Source organism: Echinops telfairi, unplaced genomic scaffold (genome assembly GCF_000313985.2).
Source record: "Echinops telfairi isolate 266 unplaced genomic scaffold, ASM31398v2 ScPeMD7_3533;HRSCAF=4204_0, whole genome shotgun sequence".
Taxonomy (NCBI): domain Eukaryota; kingdom Metazoa; phylum Chordata; class Mammalia; order Afrosoricida; family Tenrecidae; genus Echinops; species Echinops telfairi.
Window position 1 is genome coordinate 8,866,440 of NW_022107431.1, and position 12,743 is coordinate 8,879,182.

General features: G+C 44.7%; 1 protein-coding gene and 1 non-coding gene across 2 annotated transcripts in view; both read right to left on the reverse strand.

Moving 5' to 3' along the window:
* FNDC1 (fibronectin type III domain containing 1) overlaps positions 1-10,962 on the reverse strand; it is a 78,547-nt gene extending 67,585 nt beyond the window's left edge. Inside the window, exons 1-3 of the mRNA XM_030886837.2 lie at positions 10,779-10,962; positions 8,458-8,544; positions 7,998-8,069 (exon numbers count right to left, since the gene is read on the reverse strand). Coding sequence (XP_030742697.1) covers positions 7,998-8,069; positions 8,458-8,544; positions 10,779-10,926 — 307 coding nt within the window. The 5' untranslated portion in view covers positions 10,927-10,962. The remainder of the gene's footprint in view (positions 1-7,997; positions 8,070-8,457; positions 8,545-10,778) is intronic.
* On the reverse strand, positions 277-410 carry LOC115871109. The gene has a single exon (XR_004047093.1). It is a non-coding gene; the product is annotated as a small nucleolar RNA SNORA42/SNORA80 family (small nucleolar RNA).
* Positions 10,963-12,743: the final 1,781 nt, after the last annotated feature.

Genomic DNA, 12,743 nt, shown 5'->3' on the forward strand with positions numbered 1-12,743 from the left:
ACAAATGTATAGATGTGCTTTACACAATTGATCTATGTATTGTGATAAATTGTATGAGCCCCAATAAATTGATTAAAAATGTGAAAAAAAAAAGGGGGTGTTGGGGTTGTGTCTTTTCACCACACTTATTCAATCTGTATGTTGAGCAAATAATCCAAGAAGTTGGACTATTACTACTAAGCTTGTTTCACTGGTAAATAGACTGTTGTAATGCTTAGGACACTGGGTGCTAAACAAAACATGCAATAAACAGAATATTTATTTGTTTGTGTGTTTCACTGTGCAACCCACATCTGTGTCGGAAGCCCAAGGGTCAAAGCCAGGCAATGTTTCAGAGTTAGAATTTGCTCTGCCAGGGGACACTAGGAGAGGCCCATGGGGTCGGGCCTGCCATAAAGCCAAACCCATTCACAATAAACACAATTTATAAAATGAAAAATAAGAGGGGGTGATGCGGCAGCAGCTTTGGAAGAAGGCTCACTAACAACATGTGATCTGTAGATGGAAAAACCTGGCTGGCTGAAAATGAAGAGGACTTGAAGCATTTACTGATAAAGTCCAGTGCGGATGACATCTAAATGTAAAACCGAAAAGCCAAACTCACTACCATCAAGTTGATTCTAACTCACAGCAACCCTACAGCAACCCCACAGCCCAAGGAGAATGCGGCCTGTGGGCTTCAGGGGTAGAGAACGTCATCCTTGTCTCATGGAGTGGATGCTGCCTTGGAGCCGTTGAACTGACCCCGCGGCAGTGGGTTTGGCTTTGCTTTACCATGATCAGCAGAGAGAACACTGAAGTTGTCAAGGGTTTCATTTCCCTTGGATCCACAAGCAATGCCCCTGGAAGCAGCCCTCAAGAAATCTAAGGACATATTAAGCTGGGAAAATCTGAAACAAAGAGTCTCTTTAACATGTTAAAACAAAACCAAGCTAGCACTCCGAGGACTAAGGGGTACCTGACCCAAGCCATGGCGTTTTCAATCCCTTTTCAATGCATGTGAAAGTTGGACAATGAATAAAGAAGCGTAAAGCAGAATCAACCCCTTTGCATTACGGTGTTGGCAAAAAACACTGACTGTAGCATGGAATGCTAGAAGCATGAACAAATGCATCTTGGGAGAAGTACATCCACAACACCCCCTTAGAAACAAAACTTCATTTCACATGCTTTGACCATAGTATCAAGAAGGACCAGCCCCGGGAGAAGAACATCATGCTAGTAGAAGCTCAATTTTCAGCCAAATAGCCAGGTCTCCATATAGGCAACAGTGACACGCCCGAGCATAATCAACCCTTCGAGATCACAAGGGCAGCATTTGCCAAGAACAGTGTTCAGACGGGTCGGGAAAAGAGGAGGAAGTGTAAGGGGAAACACAGAGAGGAAGTGGGGTTACACTGTGGGGATTGCAACCAATGATGTGAAACAACAGGTGTATAAACCGTTGAATGGATAACTTATTTGCTCTGCAGACCTTCGATCAAGTCACAAAACAAAAGTGTTAGAATAAAAGCATTTGAAAAGAAAGTTCTCTAGCTCTACCACGTGGTGCTTTCCCTCCAGCTACACCTCCTGAGTGTGTGCAAGTCTTTTCTGATCTCCTGAGATGAAGACCCTTGACGCGTCTGTGCTCCACTCCACCCAGGCCCAAGTATAACACAGACACGCCTTACAGATGGCGGAAGCTAAGAAGAGGGATTGTTTAGCATTACTGGGAGTTATGTCTTAATTTAGAAAGCTGGGGGTAGGTGGGTATCTTCATTTTTAAAAAGCGAATTCTAGTTGTGTTCATGAATGTTTCATTAGTGTGGGCTTGTGTGTTTTCGTCGCTAAAGTTCGTCTGCTTTGTTTCTTTCGGGACTGGAAGGGTAAGTAACTTGCCGTGGTTTTCTGATAATAAAATAGCTTCTTTTGTTGAAAGGCGCTTGGTTACTTTGCTTTGACATTTTTAGCTTTGCTGTCATCCACTTACAAGTAAAAGTTCTGTAACATTTACAAAGGAGAGCTCCAGCGACCCCATATGAGCAGTTTGGTGACTTAAAAGAGAAAGCACTTTCTTTCAGTGCTAGTAGTGGAATTTTGTGGAACCTCTATAAGAAGCCATGAGCCCTACGGAGGCACCCCAGCTCTCTTCCCTCCTTTTTCTCTTAGATGTTTAGGGAAAGCTTCCATGAACATACGGTCAGAAATAGGTAACTGGTCCCCAAGATGTTGGTCTGCTCTGCGGCGTCAGGTTTTCGTATACTACTCTGGGTTCTTACAGGCCGTGAAGGCAAACTCAACGGACCTGTGATGGCCACATGAACCCACCCACTGCCACTGAGGCGATTCTGGGTCATAGCCAGCCTGCAGGATGGAGCAGAACTGCCCTTTAGGCTTTCCGAGAGTGTTAAAGGAGCAGTTGAGGGAGAGGAGGAAAGTGTTACTAAACAGAGTGCAGCAGAGACCAACGGCATGGATTTGGCATGAGCAGGTAAGACTTTGTCAGCAGATCCCCACTGGGATGCATGCTGGACCTGATTTGTTTTCGAAAATTATCTGTATTTTTGGTTGGTATTGTTTGGTTGGGAGTTTTTTTTTGGTACCTATCAGGGTGTATCCCAGAGGTGTCAGGTCATCAGGGGTCACCCTCTTGAAGTTGTGTTACATGTTTTTTGTTCTTCGATGTATGAAATCCAGGATTGATGAATCTAAAGAGATAGCAAGTAAAATAAGTCTCGGGGGAGGGCGTTACAGTGGTATTGACAGGGAGAAGGGGAGATGAGGTCAAGGAGTCCGTGTAGAAAAAGAATGTTTGGAAACTGATTGTGGTAGCAAATGTACAATTCTGCTGGACATGATTGAACTATGGAATATATGATATATGTTTGAATTAGCAGTCATTAATACAGGAATATATGAAAAAAGAACCATAGTCTCAGAAACTCACAGGGGTAGTTACCCTGTCCTACAGGGTTGTTATGAGTCAGCATCAACTCGATGGCAATGAGTCTGGTGTTTTGGTTCTTGTGCACAAGGAGGAGAGGGGATAGACTTATGGAAAGTCACTATTACCTGCACAATTTTTATATCAACCTCAAGTTGCTCTAGGGAAAGGGTCTACTAACAGAGATGATAGTCTTTGATTCATATTCAAGTCATTAAAAATGTAGGTGAAATAGGTTGAAGCACAAGGTTCCAGGAGTCCATGGCCTTGGCTCCAGGCTTGCTTGGTGAAGTCCCAGAAGCAGCCATGCTATTGATGGATTCACCAATTGGGTCATTCTGCTGGCACCTTTGGCCGAAGTGACGCTGACACACTTCAGTTTAAATAAACCAAGACACCCTCTGCACTGGCTCCTTTGGCAGAACTCATGCCAGTACAAGTCAACAAAGGGGCCCAGTGCACAGAAAAAAGGCCACTGTGCAATGCACCTCCCCATTTATTATTGGAAAGAATTCCTTATTCTGTGTACCTAGTGTGTGTGCAGACACATGGGCCACACACCGAAGGTACAATTTGATGCTGTTTTTCCTTCATTCATCCGATACCTGGGAGAAGCCCTGGTGGTGTAGTGGTTACACGTCAGGCTGCTAACCACAAGGTCAGCAGTTCAAAACTACCAGCCACTCTGGGGGAGGAAGATGAGGCTTTCTACTTCCGTAAAGAGTTACAGTCTCGGAAACCCACAGGGGCAGCATTACCCTGTCCTATGGGGTTGCGATGAGTCAGAATTGACTTAATGGCCGTGAGTGAGACTTTGATATCTTAACTTGTTGGCCTTGAACATCCAACATCGGGTGGGTCAATAGGTTCATAAAACCAGTTTTCAATGATACACGTCCTTTCCAGTTGTTCAGCATCGCTCATCAATTCCCTTGGAGCCATAGACTCACAAAACTTCTAAGCCAAAGGAAATTTTAGAAGACTTCTTGTTGGGCACCAGCATTTTACAGGCAAGACATCTGACGGGCAGAGAAGATGGTCACTTTTGATCTGAGTCTGAGCCAGGAGCCCAGGCGGGAATTGTGTAAATGATGATGGTTGAATGGATCCATTATTAGTATAATATAGATGTGATCCATCACAGAGCTGACATTAACCAAGATTGAACACTCGTTTACCACATGGGAAATGTGTTAGTCCAGGTAGAGTAGATAAACAAATCAAGAGACATTCATATTTGCATAAGAAAGAGTTTTATATAAAAGAGTAATTGTATATTAAGAAAGCATTCCAGCCCAGTCCAGTTCAGGTCCATAAGTTCTATATTAATCTATATGTCTGATACCAGCCTATAAATTTCTCTTCAGACTCATGCAACACATGCAGTGACACTGAATGCAAGAAGATTACAGGCCAGTAGGTAGAAAGTCTTGTGACTTGGTGGTGGTGAAAACAACTCATCTTAGCACTGGCGTGGATCTCCACGTGGCTCCTCCTGCTCCAGGGCTCTGGCTGCATCAGTGTAGCTAGCTCCATGGGTCGTGTCAACAGGAATGTCTCACAGGGAGTGTCTCTGTCCCAACTCCAGCGAGCTATTTATCTCCTTAGGACCTCCAAATGAGGTCATCAAACTGGAACCTGACTGACAGGCTAAATTCCACCCTTTCTAGTCTCAAATTGACAACAGATCATGTAACTACCACAGGAAACTTGGAGAAAGTAGAGAACCTGGCCCAGCTGAGTCTCTGCATTGTTTGGCAACAATTTGAAGGAGTGTCCTGCCTCCATCCACTCCCATATCACCCGAGACTGAGTCCCAGAAAAGACAGAAACAACTTGTGCCCAGAAAGCCTGCAGAGAAGCCAAATGACAGTATCAAAATGTGGATGGAGTTGTGACATCTCTCCCTGGGGACCGAGAATGGGGAGGTGGGCTTACATCTCAGCAGGAGGGACTGAACATTCAATACAAAGAAAAGAAAACGTTGTAAGCGCTATAAGTTGAACTGCTCCGAGAAGAGCTCCAAACATCTGCTGAGAAGCTGTGCTTTGTGCTTACTCCCATCAGCTTCGGATCTCTAAATGTAGACGTTTTGATGAGCCACCCATCAAGAACTGCCATCTTGCCCACCTCCCACACTGCCTGGCATGCTTCCCCTCTCTCTCCCCTGCCTTCACGCCAACGTGAGCTCTCCCACCCATACCTCCTAAGCTCCCAAATTCACACTGCTTATTCTACATCACAATGCCTGCATGATAAATGCCACATGATTTAAGGTGTTGTGCATTGTTTTGCTGTTATTGTTGACTTCTCTATTGTCTGTCATTCTCACTAGAATGAAAGCATTACTAAGAAGAATACTTGTCTGTCTCCTTCACCTAGAACTCTGTCTGGAAAATCCCAGGTACAGGGTGCTTGTCAAATAAGCTAAAGAACTAGCGTGCTATTTGTAGGTAAAGACTATGAGACTGAGCTAGTCTGAGCTAGCAGCAGGGGCTGTCTAGAATTTAAGCAAGCTGAAGTCACTGTTTCCAGGGGAAGAAGTAAATGGGTTTCCCCTGATACAAACAAAAAAAGAAGCATGTTCTTCTTGTCAAAGATGCTGTCAAGGAACCAAAGTAGAGCCCCCTTGGGACCTGTGCCAGGTGTTCACACCGATGACTGCATGTTGGTGACAAAGTCCTTCTTTTGAATGACTCACTCACTGCCATTGAATCAGTGCTGACCCATCGTGACCCCCGTGGTTTCTGAGACTAACAGGAATGGAAATGGACGAACAGGAATAGAACGCCCAGTCTTTCTCCCACAGAACTGCTGGTGCTTTTGAACTGTCGACCTGTGGAGTTCAGAATATTTCTTCCATGTGTCAGAAGTATCACATACCTGAAGAGTCCCTGGAGAAGGACATCAGGCTTAATAAAGTGGAGGGGCAGCCCAAACGAGGAAGGCCCTCAAGGAGATGGATTGACACAGAGTCTGCAGCACTGGGCTCAAACTTAGGAATAATCGTGAGGGGGGCGCAGGACTGGGCGGTGTTTTGTTACGTTGTCCATAGGGTTGCTGAGTTGGAACCGACTTAATGGCACTTAACAATGGCAACAAACTTGTTCTCAGGATGATAGCATCGCCTGTTTTCCAAGCCTCATTAAAAAGGTGTAGATGCATGTTGTTAACTTACTGATAATTGTTCATAAATGACTCACTTTCATCTGGGGTACTTGAACCTGATGTGTGTGTTCTAGATAGATGAGGGGGCTTCAGAAAGTTTGTGAGGAAATGAAGTTCAAAGCCAGTGGCAGTTTCCCGCAGACTTTTTTAAGTCCCTTGCGTTTTCTTTTGCTCTTTAGAGTCTGCATTATAACCTGTGCTGCAAACCTTTTCAGCCAGCATTTTCTCCTGGTATCATTTTTTCCCCCCACAGTGTCTGGCAAATGTACCGTCATGCAGGTTAACACAGCACTCGTGGGCCCACCTGGGCCCCCAAAGGCTTCTGCAGAGAGACGTTAAAGTCATACATATAGTCACAACTCATCAAACCAATATCGAGGTGGGTATGATTGTCTCTGATTCCCATTGTTGCCGTGACAAAAGTGTAGTCAGAAAAGTGGCACAACACGCACTGGTGTTTTTATTAAAGTATGTATAAGACATTGATTCCTAAAAACCAAGAACATCACATGTTCCAAAACCATGTCATTCAGACGCCCTTATCAAGAAGACTATGAGAGTAGAAGTGTAATCTGAAATGCAAACTGGGAGCCTCAAATACAAAGTGCTGTGTGTCTATCCACACGCATTGAAGGAATTTTGACATATGTGTCTATCTTCGGGGCTAACCAAGATTCAAACCAGCCATACTTTCCTTGTTTGCAAGTCTCCTGGGTGTAATACCTTGTCACCTGTTTACTGCCTGCACTTTCCAAAGACTTTCTGCTCTTCTAATTCTCTCCCTTCAAATATTCACCCACTCGCTCAACTTCAATTCCCACTTCCATAACATGCCTACTAAATCCACATCTCATCTCTTACTCCTCTTTTCCACCCTTCTATCCCAACCACCTTCATTTCCATGATAACACCCAGTGGTTAGCCCACATCATATCCCACATCACCTCATATCTCACATCTTATCTCAAAAAGAGCATCTCATCTTTTCTTACAAACCACTTTCCTTTTCTTATTGTTCTGTTCATCCACCTCCTCTTGATATGAGGGGGCTTCAAAAAGTTCTTGGAAAAGTAGAATGAAAAGATCTCAGAATATTCTCATGAACATTTTGAAGCCCCCTTGTAGAAAAGGGACTTTGAAGCCCCATCGAATCTGATCTGAAAGCAGATTATAGCACTGGTTTCCACATACTCACCTTCCTCTTGACAATCATGCCAGATTTATTTCTTTTTTAATATGGTCCATGAAAATAGAACATAGCTCTTTGCAATATTACCCAGCCAGACTCCAACACAACTGCATGCGTCTTACGTTATTCTGTTCCTTATGAATTACATCGATTCAAGAAACACATGAGCACACGTCAATACTTCTCTCAATAAGTCAAACAACATGACCACACAACATCCAAACATAAAACATACACGCAAATATGGAGCAGAGATGGAAGGCAGGTTATCTTGTGCGTCCTCTAAAATACCTAAAAGTTTTCAGACAAGAGACAAGACTTGAGGTAACGGATTTTCCAATAAAAGCCACGGAGGCCATTCTGGGGTGGGGGAAGTGTAGCTATCCTAATCAGGCCAGTGCTGCCATCTCAACCACCATATTTGCCTGTTACCAGGGCAACAGCATTCCAGAGTACAAGTAAGGGGAGGTAGACAAGACGGTCCCTGACACCAGACCATGAATGAGGAGCACCACAAGAACAGTGAGCGGTGAGCAACACTGACTGCGTTCTGGTGCCGCAGGTGCAGGGCAGCTGACAAGACTGTGTGGCATGTGTGTTAGTGTAGCGATGGGAACGCCACAGAGGTTTGTCAGAACACGTGTGGGACAGAAGCACAGCGCTCTTGGCCGACTGTGCTTCAGTGAAGACATGAACCAAATGAGCAAAGAATACCTGTGGCGGTTTCATTAAATGGTCCTGGACCCTTAATGGGAAACCCATCATCAATCTTGATCCATTCACCTCCTAAATTAGGAAAATGCAACTTGATCGTTAGAAACAAGGACTCTTGGGTTTTCCACATTTCAGCGCATCTCTAGTATATATTGCAATGATTTCTCTTTTCAAGTCTTCAGAAGAGTCTGCCGGTAGCGGAAGAGCAAGCGGCCTCCCAAGCTTTACAGACAATGGTGTGGTCTTTTGCACCTGGCTTGCTCTTGTGTCCTCCAAATTTTTAGACAAAAGGCTGATAAGGACATGAAGATGTCCTTCAAAGGAGAAGTCAATCGCTCCTACTTTCTATCTTTCAACGTTTGGGGAGACCAGTCTAAAGATGTATTGTGTAGGGGTTACTTATTGGACAATCATATTAACTCGCGAAGCAAGAAGGGCTCTAGTTCTGCGTCAGACTTACCAGGTGGACTCTCGGCTCTGTAAACTGGACGGCTCACTCCACTGTGATTTTCCGCAGTGACCAGCACAAAGTACACTACCCCCGGCTCTGAAACATATGGTTCGTGTCAAGCCACCGTTTCATACCTCCAAGAACGGCACTGCTCAATTCCCTAACACCAGGGACAGCAAGCTTTAAAAGAGGCAGGGGCCAATCTAACTGTAGCTTTCCCTCTCTCTCACCCCAAATCACTCACATTCCTCTCATGCAACTGAAAAACACCTGACCCAAAGAAAAGAAAATTCATTAGGTACGAAGTCCATGAGATGGGTAATAAATCGGGAGTCACGAGCAGTTAACATGAAAGCTTTTTCATGTAAGACCAAAGTAATGAACGGGAAGGTGCTGTCCACTAAATAGATGATTGAACAGACAAGCATCAGTAACTATGAGTGCTGTCTCCCCATGGAAGCGCTAAATGGAAATTGCCAGAAAATAATAAGAACATGTCACTGTAACTGTAAGGTGTAGCACATGAAATGCGATACCTAATGAATTCAACCTACAAAGACTCATAAAATGTTCTCCTTTTGAAAGTCTTATTCTGTCTACATGGTGTCTTGGGTCAGGTCAACAGAAGGCTGGCAAAATGTTTCATTGGATCTTAGAAGTGCTAACTGGAAATACTTGGACTTTACTTTCCAATTAAATCTAGGGGTCAAGGTCAAATGGTGGAGCTCTCCTTGGCTGAGCCACTAGAGTTGTCAGAGTGTAAAAGGAGCCCAAGATCCTATATTACAAAATGGTGCACCCCACCCTTGCAGCTCCCAAAAATCAAAACTGCCTCATGTTGGTTTTCCTCAAAAGGAACCAGTCTCTTGTGAAAGGCAAATGGATGGGGTCAATCCCTCGAAGAGAAGAAAGTCTGTGGGCCTTCGGGGGGACGAAGGGTTGGCGAGGCAAGAGTTAGCTCTGTCGGTGGCAGTCACGGCCGTGACAGTCCTCGGAGCGAGGAGCATGCCTTGCAGAGAACTTCCTTCCTCCAGCCAGGGGCTTAGGAAAGCCACCCAGATGACACCATCTGGGATGCCCGCTGTGCTCAAGGCTGGTCTGATTTCTGGCTGGCGATGGCGGGGCTGGTGGTGTTTAGGGCTTGGCATGACCTGCCAGACTAATTGGGAAATGCTCTGGGTTTAGATAAAATGCAGGATCCTGCACCTCTGGGCACTTTCTCTGTTCATCTTCAACTTATTTGTAGTTCAAAGAAATTTAATCCACGTGTCTCTGATTCCTGTACAGCTAACTAATCAGAGCGTGGCTTGGGAGACACTCTCTGTTTTTCAGTGCACTATACCGTTCTCTTCACACATGTTGTTCTTCTCTGAGCAAGGCAATGTGACCTGCGGTCTGGTAGCGTCTCTGGTGAATCTCCAAGTTCCTTTCACTGAAACCGTGAGGAGGGGGATCTGGTCTTCTTGATCTCCCTGTTTCTATGTCCAGCTCTGTCATGCAGAGAGGCCACATCACAAGGCAGGAGGCAGAGAAGGAAGGTTACGATTGCCTCTGATCTGGGGAGAATTGTTGAGGAGCTACAAGTTGGTTAACCACCACCCATTGAAAGCAGGTGGCCAGAGTTCAACTGGAGATGGGAGCAGTTTTCATAGACTGATTTCTGTCACCTCTTATGATCCATCTTAAGTTTGGACCACAAGAGAACATCTTAAAAATGGAATTTAAAGCTCATGGGATAAAAAAATAAGTACATGAATCAGAACAAAAAGGATCCAGAGGATGCAATTTAATACCTAGGTCCAAAACCACCTACGTCTTCACTCACAACATCTGCAAGATGTTTAGGCAGCACTTACAGATTCACAACTTTCAGAATCACATTTAGCAGTGGGATGAAGAATTATACCTTTGAACCAGAGGTTCCTTTCAGGGACCTGTTACTGGAGTACTCCCTAATAACTTTCTAAATTAGAAAGCCCAACATTAAGTTCTAACGTTGTCTGGTAGTCAAGTTCTACTGAGATTTTAAAAAAGAGATCAACACATTTTGACAAAAGCCCGTTTAGAAACGAAGCTTAGTTTCCAACGTCAGTTTGGAGAGAGAAATGGGTCTACTGAAGAGTTAAAATGCGTGATGAGAAAGACCAGAGGTCTAAGGGGAGGGCTTTAAGCAATGGCATTCATGGGGAGCATCTCTGCACTTAGCTGGCCGTTCCCTGAGGACCACCAGGTGCTCTACGGCAAGGCCACCAACAGTGATCCCAGGAATGGAACTAGGAATATTGGTTGACACATCAACCTGCTGAGAACAAGGTCATGGCATCACTTACCCACATCCCCGATTAGGAAGGAGGATGTCTCCGCATTCACCTTGATGTAGCTAAGGCTTTTCAGTGACTTCCCATAGGCAATGTTGTAATACTCCACAGGTCTACTGGCAGCATCTTTGGGTGGTTCCCACGTGACCTTCAGGCCCATTTTAGTGGACAGCAGTCTCACATTCCTCGGCTTCAGAGGGTGACCAGCTATGCAAACAGCGTAACTATCAACTGGTGACAATGACATGTTGGGAAACGGCTTTGCTCCCCCAATATGCATCGATACTGTTAGCACACACACACACACAGATGAAAGCAAATGTTTTCTAATCAGTTTTGTTCTCAAGACTGTAAGAACCATCCTATTTGGACATCAGGACTAGATAGCAGGATGACAAACATACCCAAACCCACCAGCTTGGATGTGTTTGGGATGCTGAGGGGTGGTCCATTTAAACCCAAAGTGGAGCAAGTGAAAAGAGACTCGAGGCATTCTCTGGCCTCCTTGTGTTGTCTTGCTATTGCATGAATCAGGGACTCATAATCTGACCTAGTCTCCAGAGGCGTTCACATAGAGAATGTAGGATTCGGTGTGGCACGGCTGGACGGTGTCAGTAAAATACCTCTGGGAAGAAGAGTACCAATCTATCCTGATTGAGACATAATGGTCACTGGGCTTCTGATGTGCAAACAGAAGCATTTGCTTCCATGGAGAAAATAAACCAAGATGATCAACAGCTTGACAGGGAGGCAAAACGTGCTTTTATCAACATATCCCTGATGTAAAGATGTTGATATTTCAGCCCCAAAGAACAGAAACAAAGGCGGAAGGAGCATCATCATTTTACCTTAAGTTATGGGGTTTTGAAAACGCTTTCCTGATTTTCAAAGATACCCAAAATGAATCATAACATATTGGTTAACAAAATTTCTCAGCTCCCTATGGGTAACATAACATTTTATAAATACCTACTAAATATTTATGCCACGTTCAAATACATTTTGGGCAAACTTGGATCTGAAAATGACCGTGCAATGTACAAAGTATGCTCAGGGAAGTGGGCATGGGGAAGTAACCTAAACAAGAAAAAACCTTTTCAATTAGTAACATTGAGACAAGTGAATTTGGAAATCCACGGAACAAAGAAGGGGTGAGGGGGGCGGCTGTTTCAAGGTGACATATAAATGGTTAGTCTGTGATTTGTCAGTCAGGATGAAAATCCTGGGCAGAGGAAGTACAGATGGTTCTACTTTGCCTCTCTTATTCTTCCAAAGCGACTCTTTTGCTCTGAAAGAAACCAGCTATCTGAGAAAACAACTCCTGAGATACATTCCAAGGATAGAGGGATCTGATGGCGTTAGAAGCAAAGGCATGATGGTGGATGACGGTCACAGCCAAAACCCACGGAGTACTCCTCCCTTAGCTTCACAAGGGAAAAGCCTGAGGTAGGGTTGGAAGTGGAGGAATCAAGGTAAGAAATTATCTCCTGGGAAACGTGAGTTGTGAATGAGCTTCTGAAACCCTTTGCCTCGGGCGATTCTGACGCCTACAGACCCTATAGGACAAAGCCTAACTGTCCCGTGGCATTCCCAAGATCATGAATCTTTACTGGCTCAAGTTGCCTCATCTTTCATGGAGTAGCTTGGGGATTTGAACTGCCGACTGTGCGTGTAGCAGCTCCACCTTTAACTAGCTGTGCCACCAAGACTCCTCAAATGAGCTTCCAGAAGCCCTGAGACTGTAGTTGTCTGGCAGCTAAAGAGACAGTATAGCCGTGACTTCCTGGATCTTTAAAACGAGAAATCGTGACTTTCCTTCAATAATTGTCATTTACCTTTCCTTCTTTGGGGAATTCCTTACCAAAGAACTGAGGCTCGTGTCCCTCAGCTTCCCTTATGTCCCCCCGAACCCCACCCAGCCAAAGCCTTTCCTCCTTCCCTGCCCTCTTCCAGACTCACTCCTCCCTCTCACCCCAG